Genomic DNA, 21,828 nt, shown 5'->3' with positions numbered 1-21,828 from the left:
TGTTGAGCAGCGGAATCCTCTGGATTTCACTGCGCATGCTCTTCTTTTTTTTTTTAAATCACAAACTTTATTTTGGCTCGTGGTGGCCGAATGTTCAACTGAGCGCCCGCCCGCCGGCAAGTGACAGTGCTCAGCTGATCACCCGGCGGCCGGCTGCAGGCAGCGATCAGCTGATCACCCGGCGGCCGGCTGCAGGGAGCGATCAGCTGATCACCCGGCGGCCGGCTACTGGGAGTGATCAGCTGATCGTTCACAATAGTCTGCCGCCGGTAAAACTGTAAAAAAAAAAAAAAAAAATCAAAACGGATTCCGTTGTTTTGCAGCATCCGTTGCATCCGTTGTGCCACTATATGCAACACATCCGTTGCATCCGTCACACAACGCAATGCAACGGATACCATTCAGCGCAAGTGTGAAACTAGCCTTAATAATAATTTTATATATGAATGGATCCGAGTTTTACAGAAGAGATGATGCCAAATATAATTATTTGATATACGATTCAAATTTGTAAGGTTTTTTTTATATTTTCAAAATATTTTTCAGTCCTTATAGGGGTCTTGAATCACAGGTTTTGACTTACCACAAGAGGACTAACATGGCAGCCATGGGGGCCTTTAGCAAGCCCCAATATGTTATAATATCCCATCGGCATACAGTGATCTTGTCCCGAAGGGGGTGGGTTAAGGTCAATGGGCACCTGCGGGAATACAGGCCGTTCCGCCATCTAGACACTGTTGTCATAGATTGACAGTGGCATTTAAATGGTGATATAGAACCGATCGGAGAAGCCAGCTTCTGTCACATATGGTGTTAGGAAACTTAAATATATAAAACCCTGAAAAAAGAAAGGATAAAAACATTTTTATTATTATGTAAAGAAAATACACAGATACTGTCCTTTCCATGATAGCGCATCAAAAAATGCAGTCTACGTAACAGCGAAGGCTTTACACCCGAGGATAGTGGTGTCACACGGACTGCACACTGATGTGATCCGTGTGACAACAGTGTGACCTATACCAGAGAAAACAACTGTCCCGTAATAAAAAATGATTCTTATACTTACCTACCTCCTGTGCTGCTGTTGCTTCCGGGCCCGCTCATTATGCTCATGAATATTCACTGCATTGACCGGAAGTAACAGCAGTGCTGGAAACAGGTAAGTTTACCAGCTCATGCTGTTCGTGTGCTATCCGGATGTCAAACGGCTAGCACACGGACAGCATACGTAGAACACAATCAAGGAAAGATGGATGGCCGCACACGTGCGTTTAATACATGGATGCGTGAAAGAGGCCTAAAAAAGGTTTTGTCCCCATATGAGTTATGCACACACGCGTCTACCGATCACTAAAGGACTGCACGGAGAGCATGAAATAGCCCAAGTCTCCTTCCTCTCACGTCCGTCAAACAAATTGAGTTCCAGTGTGGAGCACATATATAGATCGGACAGGAAGAGAGTATAGTTATGCATCTGTAGGTGATGTGCGTTCCAGCATGGATGACATCAATCACCAATGTCCAAGAAACACTGGCGCATCCTACGGACAGACCAAGATCTGAGAAGTATTATCGCCGCAACCCCAAGCCTTACCTTTAGGAGAGAACTATCATTAAAAGACTGTCTGGTTCATAGTTTTTGTAAAAGAAACAATAGGCTCAGGGACGTGCCCCCCTCCCAGCTTGCATTAAACCCCCCACCAGTGGGCCCCCCAGCTTGCATTAACCCCCAACTAGCTAGCATTAACCCCCCACCAGTGGGCCCCCCAGCTAGCATTAACCCCCCGAGCTAGCAATAACCCCCCAGCTAACATTAACCTCCCCAGCTAGCATTAGCCCCCCACCTCTAGCATTAACCCCCCCACCAGAGGGTGCCCCCTGCTAGCATTAAACCCCCTGACCAGAGGGCGCCCCCCAGCTAGCATTAATCCCCCACCAGCTAGGAGAAGTAATGGCTTCTTTTCCTGCTGTGATGGCTGTGTATGTGGTTGGATGTCACCCTGTAAATCTATTACGAGTGCATCAATGGGTAAGATGTTCTTCCTCAGGGTCTTCTAAAATTGTTGGACCCTTGGCCTGGTCTATATGGCTACCTGCACATGTCCACTAAACTATATAGGAAAGACCAAGAGGAAAATGAGAAGGAGAGTGAGAGAACATCTGGGTGACATCTGACGTAAACGGGCATCTCGTTGGCCAGACTCATTAATGAGGTCCATCATGGAAATTGTAGGGAAATCTCTTTCTGTGTCGTTGATGTAATTAAACCTAAAGCCAGAAGAGGTGGCCATGATAACTCCATTGTGAGGAAGATGAGTGACTGGATGCTGGGGCTGATGATGAAGAATTGCAGCTTCGTGCACAAACAGGTTTATAGAGTCACTAATTTCTGGGAAAGTTCCAGGAGAATTCTCTAAACTTTGAGAGTCTGGAGCTCACCTATTTCTCCAGGAGCCTACCTGAAATGAAGATGGTTGGGTCAAATGTTTTCTTCACATTGGTCAAGTATTATAGTAGTGAATGCTAATCTCATTTCAAAGATAATCCACATTATGCAAGAGCAGTCCGGCTCCACCAGAAGGCACAAAGAGATGGAGGTCCGGACTGACCTTGAGGTAAGGACAGGAACTCTTCCAACCTCTCACGATGTGACTGTAGGACAGCGAGGGTCAAGGGGCTCCTATACTATCCCTCACGCTATGAGACCTTAGGCTATCCCTAAACTCCAAATTACTCCTGACGGTGGAGATGCCAGAGTCCCGTGTCTTACTATTCTCCTGACCAGAACTAAGCTGTCACCCTACCATGGAAGGAAGGGACAAGGAATGTGATGGCAACACAGATTAAGACAGAAAAAAAACCCCACAACAATCTTCAGACATACTGTAAACTCACAGGAACAAACAGTAAGAAACTAAAGAGAAAAACAAGAGCAGGAAGGCAGCAACAAAAATGCAACAAGAGTTAACACCACAACTGCTTGCAGAAGCAAATTACTACTGTACGGCCCCGCGCTCGGCTGCAGCCGAGCCGCTCGGATCCGGGCTCGTTGGTGGGTGGCTCGAGCGCCTCTAGACCCGGGGGTCACGTCGCTCTGAAGGGAAGCTGGCTTTACGTGAGGGGTTTCGGTGGGGAGGTTCACGGCCGGGGCCATGGTGTTTAGGAATTTAAGTTCGTGACACCACCCACGGGTTGTGGTGAGTGTGGACACCACCGCTGCCATTAACTAGGCTCCCGGGGACGGTGTTGTGCAGCCTGGTGTTGACCCCTCCATGGTCACTTCGCTCTGAAAGGATGCTGGCGCTACGTAGGGGTTAGGTTTACGGCCGTGACGTAGGTTAAGTTCGTGACGCCACCCACGGGTTGTGGTGAATGTAGACACCACCACTGCTGTTTACTAGGCCCCCGGGGACGGTGTTGCGCAGCCAGGTTTTGACCCCTCCGTGGGTAGGGGTTGATGGTCCCCGGGCCCGGTTGTGAGGGTGCGGACGGATTGGTGTGGTGTGGGGCGGTGCGCGGCCCGAGGGCACAGTTGTACTCACTCTGACAGATACACCGGAGTCTCTGGTAAACCAAAAATATGGTGGTTGGTGCCCGCAGCCGGCTGCGTCTGGTCCCCCACCCGGTTTGGTGGTCCCCGCCTTTCTCCTGTACCTTGTTTTGTAGCTCTGGACTGTCTGCGCTGCAGCGACGGGAGTCCGCTCCCCGGCTGTGTGTGTGTCGGGAGAGCCCGTTTGCCTGCAGACGCTGGCCTGTGGGATCTCTCTGCCTGTGCGGTGGCTTTCTATCCCCCTTGTTGGGCTGTTGTCTTCAGTCGGGACTTGGTTGGGAAAGGACCTAAAGTCCAGACCTCAATCAGTGAATTAACTTAGTCCAGTGGATTCGGGACCTCGTTTCAGGGTCTGAGTACCCCCCTCTGTGCTCTGGTTTCTAGTCGGTTCGCCGGTTCGGTACCGGCGGGCCACTACCGTGTCTTGGTCCCTTACGGTTCCACCAGGCCGTCTTCCCGGCTCCTGCAGGCGGTGACCACCGTCTGCCTCCTGGCCAAAGGGTGTCCAGGCTGCGACCCAGACCCCTGTCAGACGGTTACTCCTCTCAATATCTCTCTCTTTCACCTCCAAAACTCAACTCCTCTGTTTTTCACCTCCAACACTCAACTCCTCCTGTCTTTCCCGCCTCAGGCTATCCGAACTCCTTGGTGGGCATGGCCCACCGCCTGGCTCCACCCCCTGGTGTGAATGTCAAGACCCGAGAGGGGTGACCAAGGTTTTTAGGTTGGCTGCTGTTACCTTTTTAGGGGGACGGGTGTTTGTGCAAGGGCCTGTCTGTGACTACCTGGTTAGTCCAGGGCGTCACACTACAACCACCAGTAAGTCTGGATCACGACACCTCACTAGACCAGTATAGAGAAGCTATAGCTGACATTAAAGGAAGTGTGCAGCCAGTATACATAGGAGGGGAGCGAATGTGACTGGCTTACCCACAACATGTGATCAAAGGAGACTAACAAGCAGCTCAACAGAGATTAATCTTGCTAGCCTGCCTACGAACTACAAGTCTGTGAGTTGACGCCTGCTTCTGCCTGCACGGATCACAGACATCAGAGAAGTTAGAAAGCAGAGTGCGGGAATCTGTAGTCTCCACAGATCCTAACGCGTTTGTAAAACCTCCTTACGACACAACCCAATTTATCTACATCTATTATTTAAATATAAATGATCCGGGTCTGTGATACGTTATTGCGATTGAGCTGACCTTTCGACTATAATTTCAACATCTGGTTTCCATCAAAAATTGCCGAATTAACTCGCCCTTCGCGACTTTTATTTTATTTTTTTTGCCAATTCGTAGATCTATCTATAAAACTATTAATGTTTATCTCAGTTAGCGCCACTATTGCCTATTACTCAAGCTCAACTACATCGAAGACCTTCCTTCTAATTTGATCTCCTTTTCCATTCGGAGGAGAAAACAAATGAATGCATAAACTCCGCATGATTGAGCTCCCTTAGAAGTCGCGCGCAGTAAAATACCATCAGTGAGCCTATAATATATTCCCGGCACATAGCCGGCCGGCAATGCTGTTTGTGAAGGAGCAGCAGAACCTATCAACATTTTAATTATAGCCAGGGGTGAAGGGAAATGTTATTTGTGAGGATGATCTTTATGAAAAATGAGGCCGAGAATAAAACCTTCTCTGATATAAAACGAGACTTTCCCAGCAATAAACTTCGGAACTGTTTTGCTCTTTGATGGAGCCTTGTAAGGTCTAAAGACAAGCGATGGCGTCACTCATTACGAGCCGTTATCGGCTTATCAATTATACCATTCCGTTATTTTTTTACCATATATCATTGTCTATATCATAAGTCTCTTAGGAAATGTATGGTAGAAACTATAGATTTGGGGCAACCTCGGGAACGATATTTGCCACCATTGGATGCGTTTCGAACAGCGTTGTGGTGCGTTTTATGGGAAACATCTTCTCATGCAGATATTTTTTATAATTATACCAACAACATTACCAATGGAATCATGTCATAATCATTGAATTTGGGTTGTGGCGTAAATCGCCAGGAAGCGCTAGGAGCCAGTAATGCCCTTCTGAGCAGATTGCCCATTCACCTCTTGTTTTTTGTTTTGTTTTTTTTAATAGATTTTTATTTTACAACATAGAATAAACATAAACACACCCAAAAATTTTGAAAAAAAGAAAAAAAAAAAGAGGAGGGAGGGGAAGAAAGGAAGGAGAATCGGCAACATAGTATTCTCTGATATCATTCAGCTATATAAATAAAATGGTGTCAAAGGAGAGATTTTAACCTTTACCACCTTGGTTTTTAAATCAACAACTTGATCACAATATTGGGCCACCTTGGAACATGACCATCACATATGGCCAGAAGTCCCCTCCTGTGAACAGCCCCTCAAGCAACGAGAGGAATAATGTGGAAAAACCTGATCCCAATATTGGGCCACCTTGGGACACGACCATCACATATGGCCAGAGGTCCCCTCCTATGAACAGCCCCTCGAGCAATGAGAGGAATAATCTGGAAAAACTTGATCCCAATATTGGGCCACCTTGGGACACGATCATCACATATGGCCAGGAGTCCCCTCCTGTGAACAGCCCCTCCAGCAACAAGAGGAATAATCTGGAAAAGCTTGATCCCAATATTGGGCCACCTTGGGACACGATCATCACATATGGCCAGAAGTCCCCTCCTATGAACAGCCCCTTGAGCAACGAGAGGAATAATCTGGAAAAACCTGATCCCAATATTGGGCCACCTTGGGACACGACCATCACATATGGCCAGGCATCCCCTCCTGTGAACAGCCCCTCAAGCAACGAGAGGAATAATGTGGAAAAACTTGATCCCAATATTGGGCCACCTTGGGACACGACCATCACATATGGCCAGGAGTCCCCTCCTGTGAACAGCCCCTCAAGCAACGAGAGGAATAATGTGGAAAAACTTGATCCCAATATTGGGCCACCTTGGAACACAACGATCACATATGGCCAGGAGTCCCCTCCTGTAAACAGCCCCTCCAGCAACAAGAGGAATAATCTGGAAAAGCTTGGTCCCAATATTGGGCCACCTTGGGACACGATCATCACATATGGCCAGAAGTCCCCTCCTATGAACAGCCCCTCGAGCAACGAGAGGAATAATCTGGAAAAACTTGATCCCAATATTGGGCCACCTTGGGACACGACCATCACATATGGCCAGGCATCCCCTCATGTGAACGGCCCCTCCAGCAATGAGAGGAATAATCTGTAAAAACTTGATCCCAATATTGGGCCACCTTGGGACACAACCATCACATATGGCCAGAAGTCCCCTCCTATGAACAGCCCCTCGAGCAACGAGAGGAATAATGTGGAAAAACTTGATCCCAATATTGGGCCACCTTGGGACATGACCATCACATATGGCCAGGAGTCCTCTGCTGTGAACAGACCCTCCAGCAACGAGAGGAATAATCTGGAAAAACTTAATCCCAATATTGGGCCACGACCATCACATATGGCCAGGTGTCCCCTCCTGTGAGCAGTCCCTCCAGCAACGATGGGAATAATGTGGAAAAAATTTTGCTTATTTAGATGGTGTAATATACCAACCCGTATGAATCTTCTAAATCGGCTCAATATGATTAAGACAAGCTGAAGACTTCAAAACCCACTTTGAGGCAGCATGCCAAAGCGAGGTGGGAGGATAGCAAGAACGTTCCCTCTCCCATCTGGCCATGTATGGAAGACCACCTCTACCGATGAGGGTATTTAAGAACTTATAGACTAAATCCAACCCCTTAACATCTTTCGAATGATTATGTAAGAACTTATCCAAAAAAAGATTTAAAATTGCTACAAATAAGGGTTTGATTTTGGTTGATACACCTTACTTGAAGGTATTGAAAAAATGAATGAGAAGGTAAGGAAAATTTCGAAACGATGTCTGAAAATTAAGAGAGGCTGCGATCCACAAATAGATCAGAAAAGGAAACCAGCCTCTGTGTTCACATTGGACTAAATTTAAATCCGGGATGATGGCCTCTAAACCTCAGATCGAAATTTTTTTAAGCAGACCTCAAAGAGATGAGTGTCCCCAAGAGGGCCAATAATACTGAACAGCAGCCAGTAGCCAGGGGGGGGCAGACATTTTTATTTTTTTAGAATCTAACATCAAGGCTTCTAGATATCTCCTGGGGGTATAATTCCGGATTGCCTCAGATTCAATTTAAAACCATTTACAGTATGTTCATCAGAGCCTCTCCACCAATCACGAGTGGCATCCAGAATTACTTCTTTATGATATAAGGCCACGTTAGGGACTCTCATTCCCCCAAAGGAGAAAGGGAGGTATAAAGACCTCATGGAAACCCTTGATTTTCCATTTGATGAAGATAGGGTTAGTGATTAAGGTAGGGTTAAGGTTAGTGATAGGGTTAGAGATGGAGGTAGGATTAAAGGGAACCTGTCACCAGATTAGACTATAAGCTGCGGCCACCACCAGTCGGCTCTTATATACACCATTCTAACATACTGTATATAAGAGCCCAGGCCGCTGTGTACAACATAAAAATCACTTAATAATACTCACCGAAGGGGCTGTGCGGTGCAGACTAGTTGAATGGGCGTCTCCATTCTCCGATACCGGCGCCTCCTTTTTCGGCCGTCTTGGTCCTCCTACTTCTGAAGTCTGTGTGCATGACGCGTCCTACTTCATCCACACTAGCCAGCATTGAGGTCTTGTGCAGGCGCACTACAATACTTTGATCTGCCCTCTGTAAGGCTGGAGTCACACTTGCGAGAGACTCGCGCGAGTCTCACATCGCATCACCCTGCATGGCCACACACTCTCCTGACAGGAGCGGGTCAGCTGCATGTATTTCTATGCAGCTGAGATGCTCCTGTCTAGAGAGTTGCAAGCCATGCCGGGTGATGTGATCCAAGACTTGCAAGAGTCTCTCGCAAGTGTGACTCCGGCCTAAGAAGACATAGAGGATAGATAAAATGGATTGTGACTTAAGGATCAGACTACAGAGGGTTTGTAGTCTGTTACCATGGTAACACATTTTAAAAGAAAACTGGTTATAAAGTCGGTTTATTTTTAAATTTTGAATCTTATTATGGAATGGGCTCACACTTTTAGTAGAAGGCCGATTATTGCCGTGTCTAACACCAACTAATGATAACTGTGTGTGATAAGTGTGTATTGTGTCAGCGCTGCGACCTTACATCTGAAGCATTAACCGCCATTCATACTGCAGTTAGTCACGGACTGAAAACACCCGCCGGCTATTACAACCACATTTGTCGTAGATAGGAATTTTATTACTTTTAACCAATTGCAATGATTTATTTCTCTTTATTAATAATATGATGATAGTACTGATATTATTAGCAAACCGTCTTGTTTAATGGGCTGTACAACATTAGACAAACACGGCTGTCCATGGGTTGTGTCTGATATTGCAGCTCGGTTCCATTAAAGTGAATTAGGAGGAGGTGCAATTCCACATACAACTTGTGCACTGGGGTGGCGCTGTTCTTGGAAGAAAGCAATTGTTTTTTTTCTTTTTAAGAGAAATTATAATTGGAAAATAACCAGTTGTTTAAAATGTATTTTTGTGTGACATAAATCTTTTTAAAAAATTTAGGTCATTTTTTTTTTCTTAAACAATTTGCATTAACCCATTCACCACCTGTTGTTGTTTTTTTTCTCCCCTTTCTTCCAAGAACCATAACTGTTTTATTTTTCTGTCAATATAGCCATATGAGGGCTTGTTTCTTGCAGCACGAGTACTAGTCTGCCCCATATTGTACTGGAAAACGTGAAAAAATCCAAGTGCGGTGAAATTGCAAAAAAAAGTGCAATTGTCCGAGTTGTTTTGGGATTTTTTTTTACTTACCATGTTCACTATATTGTAAAACTGGTAAAGACATTATGATTCCTCAGGTCGGTACGCGTTCGTAGATACCAAACATGTATAGTTTTACTTTTATCTAAACGGTGAAAAAAAAAAAAAAGCGCTTTTGATAGAATATCAGATAACTCATTCTGCATCCAGAATCATTTTTTAATAAAATATATATTTTTTAGCCCCAAATACATATGTTTCACTTGAAAAAATTGCCCCTGAAGGTGTCAGAATTTTTAAAGCATCATGGTTGTGGTGCCAAAATTTTGCACTGGGGTCTTCACGTTACACTTCAGTCACTAACTAAACTCATTTTCTGATTTACAGAAAAGGCTTCAAAATATTGTGACGAGAAGGGAAATTGGTTCCAACATCCGGAAAGTAACAGGACCTGGTCCAACTACACCATGTGCATCAGCTTTACCAAGGAGAAGCTGAAGGTAGGAGGCCGACACTGGTACTGGGGTGCGTTGATCCTGTGGTTATGGGGGCACTGTTGCTGATAATGATACTGGGGCTCCCCAGTGCAGATGTGAAGCCCCACAGGTGTTGTGTCGGTATCGGTGCGTTACCTTCAGGGACTCCACGTTGCTGGATCTCCGTCACTGGTAGGAAATCTTCTGTTTTGATCGTGACGCCACTCTCAGTATTGCGGCCAGTAGGGACCGCCACTGCAGGTTGAGGGTCGCCTGGGGCTGATGGTGTGTGCAGTTAGATGTAGTAGCCTCCTGAGAGTGAGGCAAGCCCCAGGGCCCTGTGTAGGTTTGTAGTACCACAAGTCGCAGAATGACCACACAGGCAGGATGTCTTTCAGGGTTTTTACTCACTTCAGGTGGCAGGGTGAGTAACCCGGGCGTAGCTGAGATGAACCAGGTGGGAACCAGGTATCCTTCAGGCTGACTTTATGAGGGTGACTACTGACTCGCCTTCCTTAGCCCTTGGTGGTTTGGGGTGACCCCGACTTTGAGTCCCTATGGGGGTCACCCAGGGAAGATGCTGCAGCCTCTCTCCCCTTCGTTCGCCGTATGCTTGTTCCCCGGACCAGGCCACTCCAGCTTCTTGCCTCCTATGACCTATGGGCCCTCACTGCGGTTACGTGGCTGCGGCTTTTGTGGTGATGTGGTGTGGGCTTTGAGAGCCCCACACCGGCAGGTTTAGCAGAAGAAAGCTGGATCTATCTTCGCTTCGGGATCTGCCGCCCGGTTGGGCCTGGTGCTCTCTAGCAGTCTCCTTACTTCCCACTCCGTGCACTCTCTAGCTGAAGCTGGCTTTCAGGTAGCACTCCTAGTTGACCGTTCTCCCCCGTCTGTAGCCACTGCGCGGGCGCTGTTAGACAGCAACAGCCCCACAGGTCTGCTCCTCACTGAGCCCTATGGAGTTCTGCTCTAACTGACTCACTGCCCCTCCTCTCCTGTTCTTGCCTACGCCACCTAGCAACCAGATTCTCTTACCACACCCCTTGAGAGGAGATGGAGGCTCTACCCCCTCCACTATTCCAGTGAAGGTGAAGGCTTGCCCCCTCCTGGGATCCCCAGGGGTCCTCTCATGGGTACATGTGTGAGACCTGATCACTATGCGCCTGTGTTCCACACCCCGGTCAGCCTTCTGGATTACCTGTATTGTACTGTCCCCAGCATGGGTGCAGTACTCAGTGGTGCCTGACCAGGTCAGGGGCGCCACACAGACACTGATATGGAGGGTTTGTATGTCTCTGTATTCGGGGTCCTGTGGCTCTCCTGGTTATTGTGCTTCCATGGCAGGCAGTGATTGGGGTCCTGCTCCTCTTAAAGGAAAACCTGCGACTTCTGTACTGCCCCGCGGGCTCGGCTGCGACCGCCGGGACGCTCTGATCCGTGCTCGTACTGTGGGTGGTGACTGAAGCTTCCCACGGACCCGGGGGTCACGTCGCTCTGTAAGGGAGTTGGTGCTACACGCGGGGATTTGGGTGTTTGATTTGGAATGACAGTTCGTGACGCCACCACTGCGGTGAAGGTGCGGGGATTCCGGGAGCCATGTAATGGCGCAGCTAGGTGTTGACCCCTCCGTGGGTAGGGGTTGTTGGTGGTCCCGGGGCCCGATAGGAAAGGGCCGGGGTGCAGGGTGAAGTGTCGCGGTGCAGTGCCTGATGGCACTGGTGTACTCACTCTGACACAAGACACTGGAGTCGCTGGTAAACCAAACGGAGTGATGAACGGGGCCCGCAGCCGGCTGCAGCTTCTTCCAGATTAGGTTGGTGGTCTCCACCTTTCTCCTGCACCTCTATGTGAATGTTCTGACTCCTGTGCCTAGGCACCGGTAGTCCGCTCCCCGACTGGTATTTGCCAGAGGAGCCCATTTGCCCGCAGACCCTGGCCCCTTGGGTCTCTATGCCTTGGCGGTGGCGTTACCCAGTATGGTTGGGCTGTTGTCTTCTAAAGGGACTTGTGTGGGGTAGGTCCTTAAGTCCAGCCCGCAATCAGTTGATTCGACTCGGCCCTGTCGGTTCAGGGCTTTGTACTGGGTCTGAGTACCCTGCCCGGTGCTCCAGAATCCAGTTGGCTCCCCGGTTTGGTTCCGGCAGGCCACTATCCTGTCCCGGTCCCTTATGGTTCCACCCAGGGCCGGATTAAGGTTGGTGGGGGCCCCTGGGCAGAAAATCTGGTGGGGGCCCCATAACGTTAACATTTTTAGCCATAACAGTAGAGCGCGAACTGTAGCATTTAGATAGAAATCCAATGAACATTTATCCTGTTCTGCCACATTCAGATTTACAGTACTACAATACAGACAAAGTCCAGGATCACTCACAGCCGTCACTTATACACGGAAAGTAGAGTTAAGGCTGCTTTACACATTTCGATCTCGTATGCGATCACACCATATGTGCGGAACAGGCAATTTGTTGCCCGTGTCGCACAAACGATTACCCCCATCACACGTACCTTCCAAACGACCTCGCTGTGGGCAGCGAACATCCACTTCCTGGAGTGGGAGGGACATTCGGCGTCACAGCAACGTCACACAGCGGCCGGCCAATAGAAGTGGAGGGGCGGAGATGAGCGGGGCGTAAACATCCCGCCCACCTCCTTCCTTCCGCATTGCCGGCAGTACGCAGGTAAGCTGCAGTTCATTGTTCCCGGGGTATCACACGGAGCGATGTGTGCTGCCTCAAGAACGATGAACAACCAGACGTTCAATTTTTAGAAAATGAACGACGTGTCAGCGATCAACGTTTTAACGCACAATCAGGGTCGCACGTAGCTGTCACACACTACAATATCACTAACGATGCCGGATGTGCGTCACTTACGACGTGACACATTGTTAGATATATTGTAGAGTGTAAAGCTTTACTCACATTTTTTACTGATCCCAATGTTAAGGCAGCCAGGGCCGGCTCCAGGTTTTTGTGGCCTCCGGGTGAAAGAGTCTCAGTGGACCCCATCCACACACAGACACGCACACACACATACAGGCATACATATACATATTTGAAGACAAATTCAGAAAAATACATATAAACAGACAAATATATGCACAGTCATATACACTGACATATATGCAGACACAGACGCATTAGGGGTCGTGCGCACGTTGTGTAATTCCATGCATTTACACTGTGTATAGCACTGCAGTGTAAATGCATGCGTTCTGCGTCCCCTATACAAGCTATGTAGATTGTGCATGATACGCGCGCACGTAGCTTTTATAAACGCAGTGATTTGGGTGCTAAAATGTTGACCCAAATCTGTGCGTTCATAAAATGAGCATGTCAATTATTCCGTGCGCTATGGATGCAGCTCCCACTCTGTCTATGGTGGGGGCAGCAGCCATAGCGCATGAAATCGGATTTTCTGTACAGAAAAACTGAATCCATTATGCAGTGTTTCTGCAGCGATTTGACGCGCACATGTGCTGTCAAATCGCTGCAGAATATTCAGCAGTTACGTGTGCATGAGCCTTTACAGGTATTAATATGGGGAAGTCGCCAGCAGCCTCACTCACCTCTCCCGCTTGTTTCCGTCCAGCTCCTTCAGGACATGTGGCTGTGTTTCACGATGGCTGTCACTAACAGACATGACTGCACACTGACAGCACTGCTGTATATACATCACAGGAGGGGCAGGGGGCATAGACGTTACTGGAGTGGCAAACAGCTCTGGTGGTGTACTCATTACTGCGATGGGTGACATAGCGCTCTGGGGGACCCATATAGTTCTGGGGGGGGCCGCACAGACTGCTCTAATTCATATATACACACACACAGTACTGCTTCTTACACACACAGCTCTGACACACACACACTACAATGCACCCTCTACACACACACACACAATGCACCCCACATCACCTCCTACACACACACAATGCACCCCACATCACCACACACTACAATGCAGCCCCCCACACACACACACTGCACCCCACATCACCTCCTACACACACACACACACAATGCACCCCACATCACCTCGCACACACACACACAATGCACCCCACATCATCTCACACACACACACACACACACACACACATAATGCACCCCACATCACCACACACATACACACACACACAATGCACCCCACATCATCTCACACACACACACACAATGCACCCCACATCACCTCACAAACACACACACAATGCACCCCACATCACCTCACACACACACAGAGAATACAATGCACCCCCCATTACACCTCCCCCCACATAAAATACAATGCACCCCCCCATTAACCCTCCCCCACACACAATACAATGCACCCCTCATTACCCTTCCCCACACAGAATACAATGCACCCTCCATTACCCTTCCCCACACACACGATACAATGCACCCTCCATTACCCCTCCCCCCACACACAATACAACCCTCATCACCCCCTACACACACAAATTACACTGCCCCATCACTACACACTCCTCCCCCCTTCCTCGGAATACAGTACTCCTCCTCTGCCTGTCACAGAGCTGTGTTCCTTCACAAATGTTCACCGTTGTGTCCTCAGCCCCTCCTCACTCATCCCCATTAATTACACCTGTCTCTTCAGCTCCTTCATGGAGCGCTCGCTTCCTCTTGTCCCCTGTGTGGCGCCTGCAGCACTGTGATGACGTCAGCAAGGTGCTGATCTCATCACGTTGCTGCACGTCGGGGGCGGGGCCGGGTCCCGGCGCGCTGTTCAAATGTATTTACGTCTGAAAGATGCAAATACATTTGAATAGGAACGGAAAGAGGAAGCTGCGGTCATCGGCTCTGCTGCGCTCCTCTACACTGGGTGCATGCCGAGCACAGCACACAGCAGAGCCGACAGAGCACAGCGCGCTGCCTCCTGCTAGTGTGCCTGGCATGCACACAGTGTAGAGGAGCGCAGCGGGGACAGCAGATACAGCAGCGCACTACACCGTGCCCCTGCTTCTAGGGAGGGGGAGAGAGGGGAGGGGGGGCAGCTGCCCGCCCCTCGCTGGGTACGGCCGCAGCACATAGCAGGGAGCATTAGCACACCTGACCCCGGAAGTACAAGCGTCCGCTGGTACTTCCGGTGTCAATCAGCGTCCTGTGCCCGCAGTTTGTTTTTGCGTCTTCAAGACGCAGATACAAATAAATAGCGGTGCTTCAACACCCCGCGCCTCCCCCCCGAAAACACAGCCGATTTATTAGACTGTCTTTACGGAGGGGGAGAGGGTGTGAAGAAAAAAAAATGCTGACAGGTGCCAAGTATGGTGGGGGCCCCCTTAAAAGCTCTTTTGGTGGGGGCCCCTGGGCTGGAGCCCCGTCTGCCCTGCCTATAATCCGGCCCTGGTTCCACCAGTTGTATTCCCGGTCTCCTGCAGGCAGCCACCACCGTCTGCCTCCTTGCCAATGGTGACTGAGCTGCAACCCAGCCACCGGAGTAGTCTTTGACAGGCCTGGACACAGGTCTGCTTCTGGACACAACCTCCCTCCTTCACTGTCGAAACTACTCTGATGCTTCAACTTGAACTTGACTACTTAGGTTCCCGCCTCCAGGCCTGTGGACTCCTCGGTGAGCGGAGTCAACCGCCTGGCTCCGCCCCCCTGGTGTGGACATCAAACCTGGAGGGTGGTGACAAGGATTTTGGTTTGGCTGGTGTTACCTAACTGGAAGGGGGGTGTGGTGTGGTGTATGACTACCTGGGACGACCTGGATAGTCCAGGGCGTCACACGTCCACTGTTATTTGAGGCATCTGGGTCACCATTAATATGGGGGTTTGTGGCCGTCATTAATATGGGGGTTTGTAGCCGTCATTAATATTGGGGTTTTGGGCCGTGATTAATAAGGAGATTTGTAGCAGTCATTAATATGGGGGTTTGTGCCGGTGATTAATGTGGAGTTTTCTGGTGGTATTAGTTTCAGTGATTAATATGGGGGTTTGTGGCGGTCATTAATAAGGGGGTTTTCACAGACTTGAGGGGTATCAGGGACACTCCCTCAGGCCCCCTTCACACATCTGTATAAAATAAGTATTCAGGAAAATGTCAGTGGTGTCTTCAGAGATTCCATCCGTGTGCCATCTGTTTGTCATCCATGAGTCATCAGTGTGTCCTCAGTGTTTTCCATTCATGTGTTATCTATGTATCATCCGTGAGTCATCAGTGTGTCATCAGTGTTCTCAATCTGTGTGTCATCCGTGTGTCATCCTTGTGTTGTTAGTGTGCAATCAGTGTTTTCCATCCGTTTGCCATCAGTTTGTCATCCGTGAGTCATTGATGTGTCTTCAGTGTTTTCCATCCATGTCATCCGTGTGTCATCCTTGTGTTGTCAGTATGCAACCAGTTTTTTTCCATCCGTGTGCCATCAGTTTGTTATCAGTGTGTCTTCAGCGTTTTCCATCCGTGTGTCATCCATGTGCCTTCACTGTGCAGTCCGTGTTTTCCATCCATGTGACATCAGTTTGTCATCCATGTGTCATCAGTGTGTCATCCATGAGTCATCAATGTTTTCAATCTGTCATCAGTGTGTCATCCATGTGTCATCAGTGTGTCATGCATCTGTCATCAGTGTGTCATGCATGTGTCATCAGTGTGTCATCCATGTGTCATCAGTGTGTCATCCATGTGTCATCAGTGTGTCATCCATGAGTCATCAATGTTTTCAATCTGTCATCAGTGTGTCATCCATGTGTCATCAGTGTGTCATGCATGTGTCATCAGTGTGTCATCCATGTGTCATCAGTGTGTCATGCATGTGTCATCAGTGTGTTATCCATGTGTCATCAGTGTGTCATCCATGTGTCATCAGTGTGTCATGCATGTGTCATCAGTGTGTCATGCATGTGTCATCAGTGTGTCATCCATGTGTCATCAGTGTGTCATCCATGTGTCATCAGTATGTCATCCATGAGTCATCAATGTTTTCAATCTGTCATCAGTGTGTCATCCATGTGTCATCAGTGTGTCATGCATGTGTCATCAGTGTGTCATCCATGTGTCATCAGTGTGTCATGCATGTGTCATCAGTGTGTCATCCATGTGTCATCAGTGTGTCATCCATGTGTCATCAGTGTGTCATGCATGTGTCATCAGTGTGTCATGCATGTGTCATCAGTGTGTCATCCATGTGTCATCAGTGTGTCATCACTGTGTTATCCATGTGTCATCAGTGTGTCATCCATGTGTCATCAGTGTGTCATGCATGTGTCATCAGTGTGTCATGCATGTGTCATCAGTGTGTCATCCATGTGTCATCAGTGTGTCATCCATGTGTCATCAGTGTGTCATGCATGTGTCATCAGTGTGTCATCCATGTGTCATCAGTGTGTCATCACTGTGTTATCCATGTGTCATCAGTGTGTCATCCATGTGTCATCAGTGTGTCATCCATGTGTCATCAGTGTGTCATCCATGTGTCATCAGTGTGTCATGCATGTGTCATCAGTGTGTCATGCATGTGTCATCAGTGTGTCATCCATGTGTCATCAGTGTGTCATCCATGTGTCATCAGTGTGTCATCCATGTGTCATCAGTGTGTCATGCATGTGTCATCAGTGTGTCATCCATGTGTCATCAGTGTGTCATCACTGTGTTATCCATGTGTCATCAGTGTGTCATCCATGTGTCATCAGTGTGTCATCCATGTGTCATCAGTGTGTCATCCATGTGTCATCAGTGTGTCATCCATGTGTCATCAGTGTGTCATCACTGTGTTATCCATGTGTCATCAGTGTGTCATCCATGTGTCATCAGTGTGTCATCCATGTGTCATCAGTGTGTCATCCATGTGTCATCAGTGTGTCATCCATGTGTCATCAGTGTGTCATGCATGTGTCATCAGTGTGTCATGCATGTGTCATCAGTGTGTCATCCATGTGTCATCAGTGTGTCATCCATGTGTCATCAGTGTGTCATCCATGTGTCATCAGTGTGTCATGCATGTGTCATCAGTGTGTCATCCATGTGTCATCAGTGTGTCATCACTGTGTTATCCATGTGTCATCAGTGTGTCATCCATGTGTCATCAGTGTGTCATCCATGTGTCATCAGTGTGTCATTCATGTGTCATCAGTGTGTCATCCATGTGTCATCAGTGTGTCATCCATGTGTCATCACTGTGTCATCCATGAGTCATCAATGTTTTCAATCTGTCATCAGTGTGTCATCCATGGGTCATCGGTGTGTCATGCATGTGTCATCCGTGTGTTATCCCTGTGTCATCAGTGTGTCATCCATGTGTCATCAGTGTGTCATCAGTGTTGTGGAGACACGGGGCTCAGTGGGCGCTCTCGTCCACTAAAACCCGCCGCCTTTAGAAAGACAGCGTGGCTCAGGGCTCATCCCAACTGAACGCCGGCCTCCCTAACCGTGAGCGTAACACTACTCAGACAACACAGGCTGAGGGAACCACAATAATTAGACTTTATTGGATCCCCAAACAATTAACGGCACATAACACATAACCAGCAAAACACACAAAATGTAACAGGCAACAGAGTCTCACCCTTCCGCTGGCTCACCAGGGATTAGAATGTCCATGCCTCACAGGTTCCAAGCTGTCTGAGGTCTTCAAAGTCTGTAACAGGTGACTGAACTGTCCCAACCTGCGTGTCCTCCTTAGGTAGTCCTGGTTTGATGTTACAATCCTGGCAGCCGGAGTCGAAATCCCTAGGCTGTGGATATGGTCTCCAACCGGATCCGGAGTCCCTAGATTGAAGCCATAAGATGTCCTGATCCTCCAGTCAGCTCCAAAGAGCTTAGACTGAATCCATCAACCATCAACAACCACTGGTGGCTTAAAGAAGTCCTTTTTATAGCCACAACCTTCCCCTTGGATACACTGCGTCCTCATCGATTGGTTGGACAAGATTGCTTCTCCCATTGGAGGAATTTCAAGCTGCATGGATAATGTTCATTTAAATGATGTGCTTAGAAAGGCTGAGGGTGTACATGTAAACTGAGAGCCACTGACTAGACAATGGCTACTAAGGTAATTACATTATCAATACACAACTACAATACAATGGTTACTGGAAATGTCTGGAGAACAATAGTCTAGCTTTCAGTGGCCAACACAATTACATTGAGTCAACAAGAGTCTTGTAAAAACAATGAGGGACTTCTCCCCCATCTATAGACAATCTATCATGCTGTCTGGCTGGATTTTAAGAAACGTTAACCCATGAGAGTCCATGTCGTCACAAGTGTGTCATCCATGTGTCATCAGTGTGTCATCCATGTGTCATCCATGTATCATCAGTGTGTCATCCATGTGTCATCACTATGTTATCCATGTGTTATCAGTGTGTCATCCATGAGTCATCAGTGTTTTCAATCTGTCATCAGTGTGTCATCCATGGGTCATCAGTGTGTCATGCATGTGTCATCCGTGTGTTATCCCTGTGTCATCAGTGTGTCATCCATGGGTCATCAGTGTGTCATCCATGTGTCATCCGTGTGTTATCCCTGTGTCATCAGTGTGTCATCCATGTGTCATCAGTGTGTCATCCATGTGTCATCAGTGTGTCATCCATGTGTCATACATGTGTCATCAGTGTGTTATCCGTGTGTCATCAGTGTGTCATCCATGTGTCATCCGTGTGTCATCCATGTGTCATCAGTGTGTCATCCATGTGTCATCACTGTGTTATCCATGTGTCATCAGTGTGTCATCCATGTGTCATCACTGTGTTATCCATGTGTCATCAGTGTGTCATCCATGTGTCATACGTGTGTCATCCATGTGTCATCAGTGTGTCATCCATGTGTCATCAGTGTGTCATCCATGTGTCATCACTGTGTTATCCATGTGTCATCAGTGTGTCATCCATGTGTCATCAGTGTGTCATCCATGTGTCGTCAGTGTGTCATCCATGTATCATCAGTGTGTCATCCATGTGTCATCAGTGTGTCATCCATGTGTCATCAGTGTGTCATGCATGTGTCATCAGTGTTTCATCCATGTGTCATCAGTGTGTCATCCATGAGTCATCAATGTTTTCAATCTGTCATCAGTGTGTCATCCATGTGTCATCAGTGTGTCATGCATGTGTCATCAGTGTGTCATCCATGTGTCATCAGTGTGTCATCCATGAGTCATCAATGTTTTCAATCTGTCATCAGTGTGTCATCCATATGTCATCAGTGTGTCATGCATGTGTCATCAGTGTGTCATCCATGTGTCATCAGTGTGTCATGCATGTGTCATCAGTGTGTCATCCATGTGTCATCAGTGTGTCATGCATGTGTCATCAGTGTGTCATCCATGTGTCATCAGTGTGTCATCCATGTGTCATCAATGTTTTCAATCTGTCATCAGTGTGTCATCCATGTGTCATCCATGTGTCATCAGTGTGTCATCCATGTGTCATCAGTGTGTCATCCATGAGTCATCAATGTTTTCAATCTGTCATCAGTGTGTCATCCATGTGTCATCAGTGTGTCATGCATGTGTCATCAGTGTGTTATGCATGTGTCATCAGTGTGTCATCAGTGTGTCATCCATGTGTCATCAGTGTGTCATCCATGAGTCATCAGTGTGTCATCCATGTGTCATCAGTGTGTCATCAGTGTGTCATCCATGTGTCATCAGTGTGTCATGCATGTGTCATCAGTGTGTCATCCATGTGTCATCAGTGTGTCATCCATGTGTCATCAGTGTGTCATGCATGTGTCATCAGTGTGTCATCCATGTGTCATCAGTGTGTCATCCATGTGTCATCAATGTTTTCAATCTGTCATCAGTGTGTCATCCATGTGTCATCAGTGTGTCATGCATGTGTCATCAGTGTGTCATCCATGTGTCATCAGTGTGTCATGCATGTGTCATCAGTGTGTCATCCATGTGTCATCAGTGTGTCATCCATGTGTCATCAATGTTTTCAATCTGTCATCAGTGTGTCATCCATGTGTCATCAGTGTGTCATGCATGTGTCATCAGTGTGTCATCCATGTGTCATCAGTGTGTCATGCATGTGTCATCAGTGTGTCATCCATGTGTCATCAGTGTGTCATCCATGTGTCATCAATGTTTTCAATCTGTCATCAGTGTGTCATCCATGTGTCATCCATGTGTCATCCATGTGTCATCAGTGTGTCATCCATGTGTCATCAGTGTGTCATCCATGAGTCATCAATGTTTTCAATCTGTCATCAGTGTGTCATCCATGTGTCATCAGTGTGTCATGCATGTGTCATCAGTGTGTCATCAGTGTGTCATGCATGTGTCATCCATGTGTCATCAGTGTGTCATCCATGAGTCATCAATGTTTTCAATCTGTCATCAGTGTGTCATCCATGTGTCATCAGTGTGTCATGCATGTGTCATCACTGTGTTATCCATGTGTCGTCAGTGTGTCATGCATGTGTCATCACTGTGTTATCCATGTGTCATCAGTGTGTCATGCATGTGTCATCAGTGTGTCATGCATGTGTCATCAGTGTGTCATCCATGAGTCATCAATGTTTTCAATCTGTCATCAGTGTGTCATCCATGTGTCATCAGTGTGTCATGCATGTGTCATCAGTGTGTCATCCATGTGTCATCAGTGTGTCATGCATGTGTCATCAGTGTGTCATCCATGTGTCATCAGTGTGTCATCCATGTGTCATCAGTGTGTCATGCATGTGTCATCACTGTGTTATCCATGTGTCATCAGTGTGTCATCCATGTGTCATCAGTGTGTCATCCATGTGTCATCAGTGTGTCATGCATGTGTCATCAGTGTGTCATCCATGTGTCATCAGTGTGTCATCCATGTGTCATCAGTGTGTCATCCATGTGTCATCAGTGTGTCATGCATGTGTCATCACTGTGTCATCCATGTGTCATCACTGTGTCATCCATGAGTCATCAATGTTTTCAATCTGTCATCAGTGTGTCATCCATGGGTCATCAGTGTGTCATACATGTGTCATCCGTGTGTTATCCCTGTGTCATCAGTGTGTCATCCATGTGTCA

At 47.7% G+C, this 21,828-nt stretch overlaps 1 protein-coding gene across 1 annotated transcript in view; it reads left to right on the top strand.

Moving 5' to 3' along the window:
* CALCR (calcitonin receptor) overlaps positions 1 to 21,828 on the top strand; it is a 314,575-nt gene that overhangs the window by 202,436 nt on the left and 90,311 nt on the right. The window contains exon 5 of the mRNA XM_075315660.1: positions 9,766 to 9,878. Coding sequence (XP_075171775.1) covers positions 9,766 to 9,878 — 113 coding nt within the window. The remainder of the gene's footprint in view (positions 1 to 9,765; positions 9,879 to 21,828) is intronic.

The sequence above is a fragment of the Anomaloglossus baeobatrachus genome, chromosome 6, assembly GCF_048569485.1.
Source record: "Anomaloglossus baeobatrachus isolate aAnoBae1 chromosome 6, aAnoBae1.hap1, whole genome shotgun sequence".
In the NCBI taxonomy this organism is placed as follows: Eukaryota; Metazoa; Chordata; class Amphibia; order Anura; family Aromobatidae; genus Anomaloglossus; species Anomaloglossus baeobatrachus.
This window is presented reverse-complemented; position numbering and strand designations above follow the sequence as displayed.